The sequence below is a fragment of the Sapajus apella genome, unplaced genomic scaffold, assembly GCF_009761245.1.
Source record: "Sapajus apella isolate SASKATOON/1434 unplaced genomic scaffold, GSC_monkey_1.0 scaffold6, whole genome shotgun sequence".
Lineage (NCBI taxonomy): Eukaryota > Metazoa > Chordata > Mammalia > Primates > Cebidae > Sapajus > Sapajus apella.
Window position 1 is genome coordinate 49637722 of NW_022436946.1, and position 17950 is coordinate 49655671.

The 17950-nt window shown below is 38.0% G+C and overlaps 1 protein-coding gene, 1 long non-coding RNA gene and 1 pseudogene across 4 annotated transcripts in view; 2 read left to right on the plus strand and 1 right to left on the minus strand.

The window, feature by feature from the left end:
- Window positions 1-1814: 1814 nt before the first annotated feature.
- Window positions 1815-2666, minus strand: LOC116549551 (annotated as a pseudogene).
- Window positions 2667-8435: 5769 nt separating this feature from the next.
- The window catches only part of CCNC (cyclin C), a 29191-nt gene continuing 19676 nt past the window's right edge, over window positions 8436-17950 (plus strand). For 2 of the 3 annotated variants that reach the window (XM_032275186.1, XM_032275185.1), the window contains exons 1-4: window positions 8436-9028; window positions 14444-14550; window positions 15709-15793; window positions 15955-16024. In XM_032275186.1, the coding sequence (XP_032131077.1) occupies window positions 8997-9028; window positions 14444-14550; window positions 15709-15793; window positions 15955-16024 (294 nt within the window). In that variant the 5' untranslated portion in view covers window positions 8436-8996. Of the gene's footprint in view, window positions 9029-14443; window positions 14551-15708; window positions 15794-15954; window positions 16025-16190; window positions 16329-17950 lie in introns of those variants that run through there. The other variant, XM_032275187.1, reaches the window with a different exon arrangement.
- On the plus strand, window positions 9043-12270 carry LOC116549553. Its single transcript, XR_004267934.1, has 2 exons — window positions 9043-10466; window positions 10565-12270. It is a non-coding gene; the product is annotated as an uncharacterized LOC116549553 (long non-coding RNA).

Consider the following 17950-nt stretch of genomic DNA (forward strand, 5'->3'; position numbering starts at 1 on the left):
CATGTGGTTGTTCCCATTATCATTTTAATGTCTTGATGTATATTCTTCCACTTACTTCTTCTTGCTTAGATATAAACATAAATAAGCACACAGGCATATAAATATGTTTGTATGTGTACTTACTCTACAGAAGAAATTTGATCTGGGAGTTAAGTCTGATAAAGATTGTTTTAGAAGCACCCTCAAGTAACTCTAAAGCACAGTCAAGATTAAGGACAACTAACCATCCTAAGCCAATTATGGTTGTTCTCATCAGGGCTTTCCTAGTTGCGTGGGGCCCCAGATACATTTTTTTTTTTTTTTTGGTGCGAAAACTCTATCTATATAAACAAAGGAAATAAAGAGAGAATGAGGTAGAATGAATTAAAGCTGAAATTTCATGATGAAGAGGAAAAACTAAGAGCATACAAACTACAGTTACAACGCAATGCACAGACTATGAAGCAGACAGCAAATACACAGAATGGAGAATTAGTATAGGTGAGTTGGAACAGAAAACAGGAAACACACAAAAAGAAATATGCCTCAATTCCAGACAGTTCTTTAGTTACAATTCTAGGGCCAATCCACGTTTCTTTTTATAATGAACTGTAAATTTATGGATGTAACTTTGCAACCAAAAAAGTTCAATTATAGTATATAGATGTGAAAAAAAGAATGAATGGAAACAAGAAAGAGAATTGACCAGTGCTGCAGGGATAAATAATGTAATGAAAGAATTTAGGGGAGGATCCAGTTTATAGCCAGGAGGTGAGATCCACTCTGAGCTTTAGTTTGAAAAGTACATCAAAATCAATCATTTCAGAAGCCCACTAGACAGATGGACTTCCCCAGAGTTTGTACATCTGGTCTTTATTTTTGTAGATGCAGAAACAGGAACTGCCAGATTACTAAGTCTACTCTACCTCTTGGGTGTAAATACATTGATCAAGCTCATAGAAACTCATACATTAAAAACCCAACCAGGTGCAGTGGCTCACAGCTGTAAATCCCAACACTTTTGGAGGCTGAAGCAGAAGGATCACCTGAACTCAGGAGTTTGAGACTGGCCTGAGCAGCAGAGTAAGACCCTGTCTGTATTAAAGAAAAAGAAAAAGAAAAACACCCTGCAAATCTGTTGTCATGGGATTAGAGTTTTTAAAAAAAGAAAAAATAATATTAATTAATTGATTTATAAAGATAATTGCCAATTAAGGTAGGAAACCAAATTATTATTGAAAGATTGCTTCGTAAGTATAAAATTAGGTCAATATAAGTTGATTGAAGTTAGTGCTATCAAGTTATAACAATCTGATGTATCCCCTTCTATGCTAAGAACATACTTGCTGAAGAGCCTTGATACTTAAGTCTGTGGGCTAGAGCTGATGAACAATCTGAAGATACTGTAGTAGTCAAAAATAATAGTCCCCAAAGAGGTCCTCATCCTAATCCCCAGAACCTGTGAATATGTTATGTTACATGGCAGGGAGGAATTAAGGTTGCAGATGGAATTTAGGTTGCTAGTGAGCTGAATTTAAAATAAGAAAATTATTCTAGATTATCCAGGTAGGCCCAGGGTAGTAATTACAAGGGTACTTTTAATGTGAAGAAGGAGGTACAATTTACAGTGATGCAATGTGAGAAAGACTCAACTGGCCATGACTGGCTTTGAAGATGAAGGGAGCCATGAGCCAAGAAATGTGGGAACCTCTATAAGCTGGAAAAGCCAAGAATACAGATTATCCTCTAGATTCTTGAGAGGGGAATACAGCCCTGCTGACACCTTAATTTTAGCCTAGCGAGACCCATCTATGACTTATGTACTTTTTTCTGTCTTTGTACAAGATTTTATTAAACTTATTTAAGAGCAACATCCAGAATCCAGACACAGCTGCCAAGGAGACCCTGTTATGCTGTGGTGACTGGCTGGGGCATGGCAGGTGGCTCTAGCTTCCTACCCTTCTGTTCTGAGTTGGGGGCGGTGGGGAGTATCTCATCTTTGGGTTCCACGATGCTCATGTGGTTGGACAGGGGCTTACTAGGGCTAATTTACCAGGTTCCCAGGGCAGCATGATCTTCACCTTGATGCCCAGCACACCCTGTTGGAGCAGCACATGGCACACAGTGGTGTCAACATAGTATTAATAAGGTCCCTGCTGTGAATCATCAGGCCATCCACAAACTTCATGGATTTAGTCCTCTGTCCTCAGAGTTTCCCAGACACCATGACCTTGAAGCTTTTGACCCCAGTCTGCATGGTGAACTGCAGCCCACCATAGCAGGCCCTCTGCACAGCAAACCCTCCTAGGAGTTTGTAACACTGAGACTCTGCCTGGGCAATGGCACACAGATCTCTTGTGGTTACCTTTTCAGCATAAAGTTCTACTTTCCCCTCTGGAAAGCCAAACCTCTTCTGAACTACAGCAGTCAATTCCCAAATCTGCCAGCCCTTCTCACCAAGAACATTCTGTGTTCTGGTGGCTAAGACAATGACTTCTGTCCTAGTTGGTGTAACTCAGACCTCAGCTCCAGAGTAGCCATCTTCAGCCAGCTCCTGAGTAGAAATTCATTCAGTTCAGCTTTGAAGATGCCATCAGTGACAAACTTCCTCTTCTTGGAAAACTGCACCACCATCTTTCTGTGGCACCCCAGTGAAAGGAAAGGATAACATGTAGGACTGCTGACCTCCAGAACTGTAAAATAAGGTAATTTGTATAGCAACAATGGGAAATGAACACAGACACCCTACCAGAATTTGATATTTCTTACCTCTATTTGTGGATTCCATAAATTTTCCTTCCCTAATACCATCTTTTAAAGCAAACTAATATAATAACTTGCTGTAAATAAGTTATTTGCAGACAATTGCTCAGACAATAGGATTGCAGAGATCTGGTTCTAAGTTTTCTTATTGATACATTTTGTCCTCTGAAAGGCTATTCTAGACTAACCAAAAATGAGAGGTGAATTCTGGAATCCCCCCAAATGTCTGGGGTCACCAACTCTAGGCATATACAGGGCAGAACAAAAGTCTAATGGCATGAGTAGACTGGCACGTTGTAACCCAACATATTTGATTATTGTTCCCTGCAGAATACAACTGCATTATGGTGTCAAGGACTTGTATTAAAAGACAGAGCACATTCCTCTTTGTATCAAGCTAGATACGAAGAGATCTTCCTCATCTCTGAAAACAGAGTTCTTTATAGTCCATGCTATAGAGTTTACATTTGTTCTAAATTTAAAAAACAGTTATTGAACTTTTACCATGTATCAGGCACTATTCTAATTTCATTTAAGTTCATTTAAACTTCACCACAACCCCATGACTTACCTACAATTATCCCTGTTTTATAGATGAAGAAACCAAGGCTGAGAGTGACTAAGTAGTTTGACCAGGGTTAGACAACCGGTAAATGGCAACGCTATTATTTCAATCTCGTCAGTCTAGAGACTGAGTTCTCAATTAATACACTTTATATTAGGGTTTGAATATGTCCCTCAAAGTTTATATGTTAAAGACTTGATCCCCAATGTCATGATGTTAAGAGGTGGGGCCTAATGAGAATTGATTAGGCTATGAGGCCTCTGCCTTCATGAATGGATTAATGCTGTTGTTCTGGGAATGGGTTTCTTATAAAAGGATGAGTTTGGCCCCGTCTTGTACTCTCTTGCGTTCTCTCTCTCTCTCTCTCTCTCTCTCGCTCTCCTTCGCTTTGTCCTTCTGCCACGGGATGATGTAGCCGTCACCAGATACCAACCCCTCAAATCTTGGACTTCCCAGCATCAAGAACCCATGACCTAATAAATTTCTGTTCATTATATGAAAGTTGTCAGGATCAAAATGGAGTCACTTGGGTTAAAAAATAAAAATAAAAAATAGAGCCAAAAAGGACCATGAAGGAAGGGTTCTCACAAATAAATGCCTGGTAATGAAAGCAATCACAAAAGATGCTGCAAAAACCATAACATTGCACAAATACTGCAGCAACCTTGCACACGAAACAGTATTTCTGTGAGGATATCTGCCCAGCAACTGCCTATCTAACCTTGGACTGGTGTCACCTTTGTAATTGAACCTTATAGCCATGGCTAAATTATTTCAAAACAATTATGTAATCCTTCTCATTTTTCCTTTAAAAACCTTTGTGTTTCTTTACCTCCCTAAATGCCATGTAGTTTACTAAGGGTGCACATACTCCTATTCCAATGTTCTATCCCTGAATAAAGATCATTTTCTTTTAGAGAGCCTCTCTCTGTTTGTTATCTAGGTTGACAATTGTAAATTACCCAGTCTGTACTATTCTCTTATAGCACAAAACAAAGACACTTTTCCATAATTTAGAAGTGTGTTCATCTTTAACAAATACAGGTATCCCAGAACTAAAATAAAGGGAAGTACAGCGGATGACTAAATAAAGAGGATGTTTTTCACAATAAGGACTATTAATACCAAAGCAAAATAATTATGATAATAATTTAATTAAAATGAGAGGCTATCGCCAATAATTGTGTTTGAGAAGAAAAATTTGTGCTACAAACTTGGAATAATGTGCTTATAGTAGTTTAGTCATAGTAGTTTTCTTGAAGATGTCTAGTTGGGTAAAAAAGTTATTGCACTGTGAATCAAAAGAATCTGACTTTAATTGCTCTTGCCACTACTTAACTAAGTGAGCTTGGTAAAGCCACTAAGCTTCTAGGCCCTAGTTTCCTAGAAATAGTATTCATTCTGCTGGAGAAAACACTGTAAGAAGAAAAAGGATAAATACTTTCTTGTCACAGGAGAGTAAATACTAGCATCAAGAATTTATTGACATTTAAAAATAACTAAAAGGGTGTAATTGGGTTGTTTGTAACACAAAGAATAAATGCCTGAGATGATGGATACCCATTTACCCTGATGTAATTATTACTCATTGCATGCCTGTATCAAAATATCTCATGTACCCCATAAAATATGTATACCTACTATGTAGCCACAAAAATAAAAAAAAATTTAAAAAGAATTTATTGAACACACCCCTGTTTGAAAAGCACAAGGTAAGTTGAAAACTGGAAGGGACAACATTAATTTATTTCATCAAGTTTAAATTAGTGGGTAATGAGGACTGAAAAACAATACTCCCAACATTATTTTGAAAAGTTTAAAAAATCATCAGCAAAAAAGGACAAATCTACTAGACAGCTCAGCATCTTTTTGCATTCAGGTAAGCTGGGATGTCTATGCATTTTAACAGATTTGTACATTTCCCTATTCCACTAGAGATATACTTAAATGAAGTTAGCTTTTGGTTTAAGTCAATTTAATTCAAACTACATTTATAAAATGTCCTCAAAAGCAATTTACTCTGAAACTAAGGAAGCCTGAGCTCCAGGCCTGTGACTTGCACAGCCCCCATGAGCACTGGGAGCTGCTGGGCATTTGGTGGCAGCAGAAACCAGGTCACAAACAGGAAGAGGCTCTTTGTAGCACTTAAGGTAAATTGCTTAAAATTGTTCACAGACGGAAGGGGCCTGAACTTCCACAGCTCTAGTAAGTTGTTGTGGCTCTTTTGGTATTCTATACATAGTATTCACTTTTCAACACAATTTTGTATTCATAACTTATATCAAAGCACATACCCCCAATTCTATAAGAGATTTAAACACCATTATTTGCTATGCCTACTACACATTATACCCTGAACTAATGGAGATACAAAGATGAAGGGGCTCACTATTTTGTAGGAAGAAGAGTGCAGAATTAGGTATAAAACAAAGTAGCAGGGCGGGTGACTTACACCTGTAATACTAGCACTTTGGGAGGCCAAGGTGGGTAGATTACCTGAGGTCAGATGTTCAAGACCAACCTGATCAACATGGTGAAATCCCATCTCTGCTAAAAATACAAAAAAAAAATTAGGTGGGCATGGTGGTGGGCATCTGTAATCCCACTACTTGGGAAAGTAAGGCAGGAGAATTGCTTGAACATGGGAGGCAGAGGTTGCAGTGAGCCAAAATTGCACCACTGTGCTACAGCTTGGGTGACACAGCGAGACTCTGTCTCAAAAAAAAAAAAAAAAAAAAAAAGAAATTAAGTGCGAGTCCAGTGATAGAAACAAAGTGTAATAGGATAGCTTAGAATAAAACATTAGTAATACTAATTAGTTGCAGTATCCTTATCTTCTGGATGATGCCAGGCTGACAAAAACAAAACAAACACTGAGAGAATTGAAGAAATCCTCAATCTGTGAAACAGCCCATTGCTTGGAGTTTCTTAAGGTAGTGCCTTTTAAATATTTTTATTGTGATCTGTAATGCAAAGTGTTCATCAAGTATGCTACACACTCCTCTACATTTTTCAGCTTTCTTCACAGTTAAATTGGAGGCATGTGTCTATTCTGGTCAATGCCCATGAGAGAAGGTGACTGGGTTGTTTCTGTTTCAAAGCCCTTAACACTGGGTAAAGCTAGTGTGAGTCCTCTGTGCTTTCTCTAGAAAGATTTTAAGCCTAGAAGCAAAGACCATCAAGATGGAGTAATTGAAAGATATGTATTAGATTCTTGAAGATCTGGAAGACAACCACCAAGAAAAGCAAGCAGACTTTATGGGACTTTATGGGAGTGACATATGACATGTAAAATACTTTTATATTAAGCTATGGTGATTGGGGTGGGGGTAGGGAGGTGTTACCACAATTTCACCTAGTGTAACTTATCCAGAATAATTCATTCTTTTTTCTTTTTCCTTTTTTTTTTGATTTGGAGTTTCACTCCAGGTTGGAGTGCAGTGGCACAATCTCTGCTCACCGCAACCTCCGCCTCCTGGGCTCAAGTGATGCTTGTGCCTCAGCCTCCCAAGTAGCTGGGACTATAGGCACACACCACCATGGCCAGCTAACTTTTTATATTTTTAATAGAGATGGAGTTTCACCATGTTGGCCAGGCTGTTCTCGAACTCCTGGACCTCAAGTGATCTGCCCACCTCAGCATCCCAAAATGCTGGGATTACAGGCGTGAGCCACTGGGCCTGGTGTAGGCTAATTCTCACATACAAATAAATGCATTTCACGTCTTGACTATGTATGTATATATATATGTGTTTGCACACATATATAACTGAACCAAATTTAAATATAACATCCTTGCTATTTCAGATTTACCTAGTATTTTCTGTTCATTTAGGAAAACGATTATACTTAACTTTACCACACCCTAATTGGTCTCCACCCACAATGTGACAAATTTACTGTCTTTAGTTGCCTCAGATGCTGATCATCTATAAACAAGTTTCTGGCCCGGCCCGGTGGCTCAAGCCTGTAATCCCAGCACTTTGAGAGGCCCAGGCGGGTGGATCACGAAGTCAAGAGATGGAGACCATCCTGGTCAACATGGTGAAACCCCGTCTCTACTAAAAATACAAAAAATTAGCTGGGCATGGTGGCGCGTGCCTGTAATCCCAGCTACTCAGGAGGCTGAGGTAGGAGAATTGCCTGAACCCAGGAGGCAGAGGTTGCGGTGAGCCGAGATCGCGCCATTGCACTCCAGCCTGGGTAACAAGAGCGAAACTCCGTCTCAAAAAAAAAAAAAACAAGTTTCTGGAGTGTCCAATTATTTAGAAAAAAACTTAGAAGTTTTACAACAAATGCATTGGTACAATGAAAATGAAATGGAAAATACATTAATCTTGTAAAATTAAATTACGACATTTTTGCAGTATGTTCCTGTTTGGTGCATACATGCACATATATGCATGACTGCTTTTAGATGTTCTGCAAAACTGGTGGTTCTGCTGCTTACTAAATTTGCACTTTATATCTCCAAAAGAACTCCATTAAGATTGCTTGATCCAGGCCGGGCCTGGTAGCTCACGCCTGTTAATCCCAGCGTTTTGGGAGGCCGAGGAGGGCGGAATCACCTGAGGTCAGAAGTTTCAGACCAGCCTGGCGAAATCCCCATTCTACTAAAAATACAAAGATTAGGCGGGCGTGGCTGGGGGGCCAGTAATCCCAACTACTTGGGAGGCTGAGGTAGCAGAATGAATCACTTGAACCCGGAAAGCGGATGTTGCTGTGAGCTGAGATTGTGCCACTGCACTACAGCCTGGGTGACAGAGCCACAGTCTCAAAGGTAAAAAACAGGCCGGGCGTGGTGGCTGACGCCTGTAATCCCAATACTTTGGGAGGCCAAGGCGGGCGGATCTCGAGGTCAGGAGTTCGAGACCAGCCTGGCCAACATGGCGAAACCCCGTCTTCACTAAAAATACAAAAATTAGCCTGGCGTGGTGGTGGGCTTCCATAATCCTGGCTACTCGGGAGGTTGAGGCAGGAGAATCGATTAAACCCCAGAGGCAGAGGGTGCAGTGAGCCGAAATCACGCCATTGCACTCCGGCCTGGGCTACAAGAGCAAGACTCCGTCTCAAAAAAGAAAAAAAAAGTAAAGTAAACATTAAAAAAGGACACTTGATCAGCGAGAACAAAGTCATCTTCATTTATTCCTCTTTCCAATCACAGGAAAAAAAAGTCACAAAATCTTATACTTTATTATAATGCCATTGTTCTGTTTTTGAAGCACTGGAAGAGGTAATAACACAACCCCCGAACTAAGCTGCTTCCTCCACGTTAGACCCACTCAACAACTCCCGTACTGAGGACAGGAGATCGAGTGGTTTGGGCCTTAGGCCAGAACCGGCAAGACGCTCTCCAGAGAGCTTTCCAGCCGCGGAGCCGCGAGCTCTCGCGATCACTAGTTCCCTTCCACCTCAGCGCTCCCACAGGTCAACGCCTCCCTGCCGGCTCCCTCCGCTACAGCGGGCCGGAACTTTTGTCGATAGGAACGAGTTTGCACAGTTGAGTGTTGTCGGCCGGCGTCAAGGAGACTAGGGGGCCATCCTCTTCCTTTCGCCGCCGCCGCCGCGGAGCGGAGCCGAGCCGAGCTGATTTGATCGAGGAGCGCGGTTACCGGACGGGCTGGGTCTATGGTCGCTCCGTGGGCCGCTCCGCCGGCTGGTGCTTTTTTATCAGGGCAAGCTGAGTTCCATGGCAGGGAACTTTTGGCAGAGCTCCCACTAGTAAGTGATCTTCCGTCTTCTCACCTGGGGCCGGTTTTTTGGGGGGCTGTGAGGACGGGGCCTGCCACTCCCCTGGGCCTGGATCCCGGCCTCTGCCCCGAATGCTGGGGTCCTCAGTAGAGACGGCAGCGGCCAGAAGCAAGACGAGCTTTTCTGAGGCGACTCCCCTCCCCGCTCGTAGCCCCAGTTTCGGGGAGGGAGGGATCTGTAAGGGGGAGGGGTGGAGGGAGAGTTTAGTCTCCCGGTAAGGAACGATTCTGAGTTTAATTTCGGATTATTGGTTTAGCTAGGCCGCGGGGGGTCGGATGGAGTGGGCACAGGTATGGGAAGTGTGACTCAGCTCAGGACTGTGAGGCTACTTGTTCAGGACAGTTGTGGCGTGCTTTTGCCTGGGATTTCTTCGGGTGATCGGCATTGTGATCTTTTGCCATTCACTTTATATCTTAAGTGGATTTATATTCCTAAGAAAGGAGAGAGTCGGGCTTGTTTCTGCCTACTGACCGCTTCTTGCCAGTACTTTATGTCTAGATGAAGTTTTATGTTGATAAGGTATAGGGCAGGTGCCCTCAAAATTTATCCATTTTATTAGCCTGTGCCTTATATTTTGTTTTAAAGACCTATTTTCCAGTGATTTGTTTACCTATTTCCTTAACCTTTTTCAAGAATAAGTTCTTGTTTCTGTCAGTGGCTGTGTGAGAGCTAGAATAATATTAAAAACACTTATGCATAAATACATTTGTTTAAGCAGGCAGGAAGGTGCATGATGGGGCCAATTGGGTATAGTTGAAAGATGAACAGAACTTGACAAAGAAGATATCTTAGTATAATTTTTGATACTAAGAAAGCATTAGTAAGTAATTTACATTTCGATTCTGTGAATAGGATCTGTTCCTGATGTTCATGTTTTAGCCCTTTGCAAGGAGAAAAAAGGAAACCATGAGCTCGGTAACCTTTTTAAGGAAAAGCAGTTTTTCCTCTTGCTATAAAGTGGAGATGACATGTTAAAGAAGATTTACCACTGATTGTGTATGTGTCTCTAATGCATTGTTTTCACACGCTGAAATATTGGACAAAATTAAAGTATCTAAAGTTTAGGTATTGGAGTTAGAGCTCCTGAAAAAATTGTTTAGGTAGTGGAGAAGAGATATTCTGATAAACTAAGGAAGAAGCTGAGAGAATTGACAAGTAGCTGACGTTGATTTGTCAGTTTTTCAACTTAAAAAAAGATCCTGCCTTTTTTCAATAAGTGTTCTCATTGTGCTTTCATTTATTCGTAGCATTGTAAAAACTTTTTTCACTTTTCAAATATAAAATTATTATAAAGTTAAGTATACTTCTTTAAAGCTGTTTTCTCCCAATTCAAATAGTCCTAAAGGAAGGGACCACTTTGCCTTGCTCAAATCCCTTGAGCAGTCATGGAGTTCCTCATCTAGAAAAGGTAACAAGTATGAAAAACAAGACAATTCTGGAAAAACAAATGAAACTTTGCCTTGCTCAAATCCCTTGAGCAGTCATGGAGTTCCTCATCTAGAAAAGGTAACAAGTATGAAAAACAAGACAATTCTGGAGAAACAAATGAAAAGATTATGAAAGGCCATTGTCTTAGGTGAATTTGGTGAAAGAAGGCACTTGACGTTAAATACACTGTGTTTCGTGTTTTTAAAATGCACATTTTCACAGTTTAACATCTTTAAAATCAGCATGGCAATTTCTTTTATAGCATATGAAATAATGATGAATTCTAGATGTAATCTTAAATTTGATGAAATGCAGTATTTATAAATCTTTTTAGTTTATCCTCCATACAAAGTTCTGTGAGGAAAACTCTTAAAATATTTGTGAAATTTACCTATTTAAAAACATAAAATGACTCGAGGTAAAATTAATTAGCAAATCACAATGTAGTTGAAGTAGAACAAAACACAGTTTGACCAAAATGAGCTAGAAGAGCACTAAGTCTTTGCTGGTTGATTGAATGCATTAATGAACAGGTAACAAAATTAAAAACTAACTGTGAATACTTTATTGTGTGAAAAAGGAAACTGAAAATAGAGTTACTTAATATCTAGAAAATAACATCATAATATTATATATGGAATGTAACCAAAGCTGAATATATTAGAAAATCAATATCCTGAATAACTGAGAGATAATAGAAATATTCTATTTAAGAATATTAAAAAGGAAACATGAAATAAACCTAAAGAAACAGAAAGAAGGACTTAAAATAGATAACACTGATGCTAACCTATTAAAAGGAAAAAAAAATTTTTTTTGAGACGGAGTTTCACTGTGTCCCCCAGGCTGGAGTGCAGTGGTGCAGTCTCATCATCTCACTGCAACCTCCACCTCCCAGGTTTTAGCGATTCTCCTGCCTCAGCCTCCTGAGTAGCTGGGACTACAGGCTCCTGCCACCACCCCCAGCTAATTTTTTTTATTTTTAGTAGAGAAAAGTAAATAAACCCAGGGGTACTTCTGGGTTATCTTCAGGACTTTAAATTTGAAAGTCACAGCAAGTTAAGAATATTACCCAAGATCTATGCCTTATTTCATGGGTAAATACTTTCCATCTTTCAGGAGCCTCTCCTTTTGAAAGTGTTCCATTTCATACAGAAAGAAGAAAGGCTTTCTAATCCTCTTTATGAAGCCATGAAAACACTTAGAGAAAAATCTAGCAAAGGGAACACTAAAAACAGTTTCACTTTTTAATATTGATGTCAACATTGTACATGAATTATTACCAAATGCAGTCTAATGTTACATTGAAATTATAAAACATGACAGTGGATTTTATTATAGAAATATAGTCAGTATTAAGAAATCTATTAAACAGTGAAGGCATTAAAAAACTAATAGTGTTCAACATTTATCCTTGACTAAAGCTCTTACTAAAACAGAAATAGGATGCTTCCTTAACTTGAAAAACATGTGAAAGCATCAGCAGTGGTGAAACATTGGGATAATTAGGGTGCCTGTTTAAGATTTTTCCAATATACTAGTCAATACAATTGATACAAATGAGATATAGAAAGAATGACAAAATTATCAGTATGTGGAAATAAAATTTATGAGAAAACTCAGTTAATTGAAAAGTTATTCAAAATAATAAATGTTTAATAAGGTGACCAGTTACAAAATGCAAAAATAAAAGCTTTTTAAAAATGAATGATAGGTCCTGGTCTATCAACGATTGGGACTTGGTTAAAAAAAAAAAAAAAAGAATGATAGGAAAGTATAATTTACATTAGCAACAGAAAATATAAAATACAAAGGGAAAAATATAAAGAAATATATGGAAGCTGTAGGAAGAAAACTTTAAAAGTCCATCGTGGCACGTGGAGATTTTAATAGAGTTTGAATTCTCGTTAAGATGTCATTTCTCCCTATGTTGATCTTTAAATATAAATTCAGTCACAAAATTTGAATAGATATTCTTTGTTAGGACTTGACATAATGCTTCTAAAGTTTAGGTCTCAGAATAACAATTGCAATAGGATAGTCAGAAATTTTCAGAAGAATAGTAGCAAGGGAGTATTTTTCATACCAGCAATTACTTACTTAATTTTCTGTGTTTTAAAATAGCACAGCATATGAACAAGAAAAACAAAAATAGGAAATTATATATAATGATAGAACTATAAATTAGGAAATACCTTAGCACATTTGGATAAGCATTTGACAAAAAGTTTAGCTGGATCCTTACTTTATACTGTGTACCAAAATTCCAGATGGATCATATAAATTGAAGGAAAAAAGCCCTTAAGGGTATTAGAAAACATGAGTGAATAGTTTTTTATCATTTTTGAATCAGGCAAGGACTTTCTATGCCTGACAAACATGAAAGTAAAAGATAGGTAGATTTAAGTAAGTAATTCAGCTTTCTTTATTACAAATAATTAAATACTGAGAGATATTTAAACTTGGGAGAAATTTTGCATTTATTTGACAAGAAATGACTTATCCATACTATACAAATTTTATATCAGAAGACTCTTAATCATTAAAAAAATAAGTAATCACATTAGAAAAATGGTCATATTAGAATTAACATTGTATAAAAGAAGAACTGCATTTGACCAGTGAAGATATGGAAAAGATGTTTAACCTCAAAAGTAAACTACAGGGGAAAGAAACAGTGATATACTACTTTGCCTTTAAGTTATAAAGTATTTAAAAGTGGCAGTAACCCATAGGATTAAATATTTTAGGATTCACTCATGAACTGTTAATAGAAGTGGAAATCAGTATAATGTTTTTGGGGGGTAAACTGACAATGTGTATCAATAAGTTACCAGCAACACCGACCCATTAATCCTACTTCTGGGAAGTTATTTCAAATATATTATTAATCAAATGTGCAAGGAAAATTACAAAGATATTCATTAAAATATTATTTGTAACAGAAAAAATGATAACCTATATTTCCATCAGTAGAGATTGGCTAAATGATCCATCCATAAAGTTATGTAAAAGAATGCTGAATAACAAGTTCCTTGACATAAGATTTCCAATACATATTCAATGACAAACAAAGGTTCAGCATAGTTTTTTCTTTGAGTCATGTCAATTTCATATCTCCAGTTAAAAATAGTACACTTGACTAGGCAAGAGGAGGAGGCTGTCAGTGTAACACATTCTGAGGCAGTTTTTAATATAATTAGATTTGTAAAATAAGGAAATTAAATGCCATAGTTACTCATGAACAGCTGAAAAACTATATACTTTAAACCTAAGCCACCATCAATTGGTGCCAAATAATTCTACTATTATCTTATATCACTAAGAAAGAATAAACATGCTGCCAAGCCGGGCATGGTGGCTCACGTTTGTAATCCCTGGGAGGCTGAGGCGGGTGGATCCCCTGAGGTTGGGAATTTGAGACTAGCCTAACCAACATAGAGAAACCCCATCTCTACTAAAAAATACAAAAATAGCTGGGCTTGGTGGTGCACGCCTGTAATCTCAGCTACTCGGGAGGCTGAGGCAGGAGAATCACTTGAACCCAGGAGACAGAGGTTGCGGTGAGTGGTGATCATGCTATCACACTCCTGCCTGGGCAAAAAGAGCGAAACTCTGTGCAAAAAGAGTGAAACTCTGTTCAAAAACAAACAAACAAAAAAACATGCTGCCAATTACAACACAAAGGCATCACAGATTGTAAGACATGTTTTGATATCAGAGTCATAGAATCAATGAAATATAAGCTTGTAACAGAAAGACTAAGGAGGAAGAAGGAAAAGATTAGAGCAGAATTTTTTTCAGTATATATTTACATTTATTAGTGAGATATTATTCACATAATTGACTTTAAGGTTACTTTTTGCACATTGTGCTTCTCACAATATGAACAACCTGTTCAATCGGAGTGTTTTCTCTGACTTTGCTTATTGATTTTCTATGACATGTCTTTTCTAGTTTGCAATGGATTTTGGATAAACAAGATCTGTTGAAGGAGCGCCAAAAGGATTTAAAGTTTCTCTCGGAAGAAGAATATTGGAAGTTACAAATATTTTTTACAAATGGTAAATTTTTTAAGAAATTGGTTGAAATGTTATAGTTGATTACCTCTGAATTAAAATGTTTTTGTGTGATAATTTGTGAGCTATTTTAGTCCATACCTAACATTTTTATTTATACATGTTTTTTTTTTTTTACAACACATTCATTTATCTTTCTTTTTAGTGATCCAAATAAAGATTTTTTGTGTGTGAATTTTACATGTCACAGGCACTCAAGACAATTTGAAAGTATTACCTAATCTCCCTAAGACTTTATAATAATTATTAGACACAGTTCAAGATTGGCTAAAGCAAAGTACTTTGAGGATAAATGAGTCTTTGGATTGACATCCTATAGTGGTCACTTCTATCTTAGAACTTTGTTTTGAAGGGAAGAAGATTTAGGGATAGGTCTTTACTCCGCTTTGTAGTAAGTCTGTCACAATTTTTTTTAACTTTCATTTCACTGTTTTGTAAACTTATTTCTCTGTTGTTTTGAGGATTTATTATGGATATTTTTTTTTCTTGGTGAACTGTATAAAGTGGTAGTATTAGCTGGGTGTGGTGGCTCACACCTGTAATCTTAACACTTCGGGAGTCAGAGGTGGACAGACCACTTGAGGCCAGGAGATACAAGACCACCCTGGCCAACATAGTAAAACCCCCTCTCTACTAAAAATACAAAAATTAGCTGGGCATGGTGAGGCACAAGAGTCACTTGAACCCGGGAGGTAGAGGTTGAAGTGAGCCAAGATCATACCACTGCACTCCAGCCTGGGCAACAGAATGAGATCTGTCTCAAAACAACAAAAAAAGTGGTAGTATTAACAAGTTTCATAGGCATCTAATATTTTCTTTTTATATTTATTATAAAGATAATATGAAAGGCATTAAAAATATTTAGAAGATAGAGGGGAAATACTTATTCAACTTCCTTAATGCATGAATAATTTTTTGCTGTGGGGCAATTTCTATTTTGTTGTTGATGCATTCCTATATATTTCTTAACACATTTACAAATCCTCGTACTAGACCACTGTGGCTCATATAGAGCATGCATATGTGTTTTCCTTTGTTAAAAATTAATATAATTATGATATAACCACATGGAAGTTACTGTTCAATGTTAATATTATAATGATCCCAGAAGATACATTTAAAATATCATTATTTTCCCTTTAGTTATCCAAGCATTAGGTGAACATCTTAAATTAAGACAACAAGTTATTGCCACTGCTACGGTATATTTCAAGAGATTCTATGCCAGGTAGGATTATTTTTATTTTATTTATTTGAACTCTTATCTAATATGGATGAACCTTAGCACAGTGTAAATGAATCATGTGTCTGCCATAGAGTTATCTTGATTTTTTTTCCCAGTGTGCTTTCTATATGAATGATAATTAACTTTGCTTTATCATATTTTAGGTATTCTCTGAAAAGTATAGATCCTGTATTAATGGCTCCTACATGTGTGTTTTTGGCATCCAAAGTAGAGGTATAAAACGATTTTTTGTTCTTCATCAAAGTGTAGTCAATGTATGTTGGTTAATCTGCCCCGGTTTTCACATTGCCTATATAAAATTAATGGTAATTTATGCAAAATACTAAAATTTTACAAAGTCAAAGAAATATATACATATCCTTATATATTCACTTAACAGACACATACAGCACTTACTGTGTACCAATTGACATAATCTTCGTAACAAACTGGAATACATAGTAGTAGTATTCCCATTTTACAAATGAGGAAATTGAGACAGAGAGAGATAAAGAACTTGCTTAAGATTATACAGCTGGTAAGTGTCAGAGCCCGTGTTTGAACCATGGGAGTCTCATTGCCAATCCTGTGTTTTTTTTTTTTTTTTTTTTTTTTTGAGACGGAGTCTCACTCTTGTTACCCAGGCTGGAGTGCAATGGCGCGATCTCGGCTCACCGCAACCTCTGTCTCCTGGGTTCAGGCAATTCTCCTGCCTCAGCCTCCTGAATAGCTGGGATTACAGGCACGCACCACCATGCCCAGCTAATTTTTTGTATTTTTAGTAGAGACGGGGTTTCACCATGTTGACCAGGATGGTCTCGATCTCTTGACCTCGTGATCCACCCGCCTCGGCCTCCCAAAGTGCTGGGATTACAGGCTTGAGCCACCGCGCCCGGCCAATCCTGTGTTCTTAACTACTTTCCTCTGCTGCCTTTGAGACATTTCTTGTTTGGCACTAAGTAGTATTCAGTAAGTACCATAGCTTGCCTACCATAACCTGAGAATGTCCCTCTTCCTTCTCACCCATATGCTTATCTTCTCCTGTCTTCCCTAACGTAGTTTTTATGGTGTAAAATCTTTGCATTATTTTTCTATTTTTGGATAATGTTGTAGGGTGGTAGTTTTATTCTTGGATATTGAATGTGATTTTTACCTAGTAAGTTTACATTCCTTTTGGTACCCACTTTGATTTAGTTTTGTTTTCGCCATGATTTAAGATTATCCATGACATCTTCCCCAATGTTTACCTAAATAATGACAGTTGCTTCTGTTAGAAATAATATTAAGACAAGCTTTCTGCAAGTTTATGTTTTCTAATTGTGAGTGGTAGTTAAGGCAGAACCAGCTTTGTTTTTGTTAAGTGCTTTAATGGAAAAGAAAGTATTTATTAAAGGTCTTTATTATGGATTGATTTTTCTAATTCTAATAATTCAACTATGTAATATTTGATTTTATTTAAGTTATTACCATGTAATAATTTTAAGTATCTTAAGCACAGGCAGTATAGGAGACCAAGACAAAAAAAATCTTTATAAACATTTAATCTTGTAGATTAATTTAAGGATTTTATTTGTTAAATATTGTTATTTGATTTACTGAGTAGAACTCTGTGATGCAATTTACTGAATGAAAGTTTTCCCTTTGAGTTTTGGATAAAGAATTCCTTGGCCTGGTATGGTGGCTCACACCTGTAATCCCAGCACTTTGGGAGGCTGAGTTGAATGGATCACTTGAGTTCAGGGGTTTGAGACCAGCCTGGCCAACATGACAAAACCTCATCTCTACTAAAAATACAAAAATTAGCCAGGTGTGGTGGCGGAAGCCTGTAATCCCAGCTACTCGGGAGGCTGAGGCATGAGAATCACTTGAACCTGGGAGGTGGAGGTTGCAGTGAGCTGAGATTGTGCCACTGTACTCCAGCCTGGGCAACAGATCAAGATTCCGTCTTAAAAAAAAAAATTATTCCTGGCCGGAAAAAAATTATTCCTGGCCGGGCGCGGTGGCTCAATCCTGTAATCCCAGCACTTTGGGAGGCTGAGGCGGGTGGATCACGAGGTCAAGAGATCGAGACCATCCTGGTCAACATGGTGAAACCCCGTCTCTACTAAAAAATACAAAAAATTAGCTGGGCATGGTGGTGCGTGCCTGTAATCCCAGCTA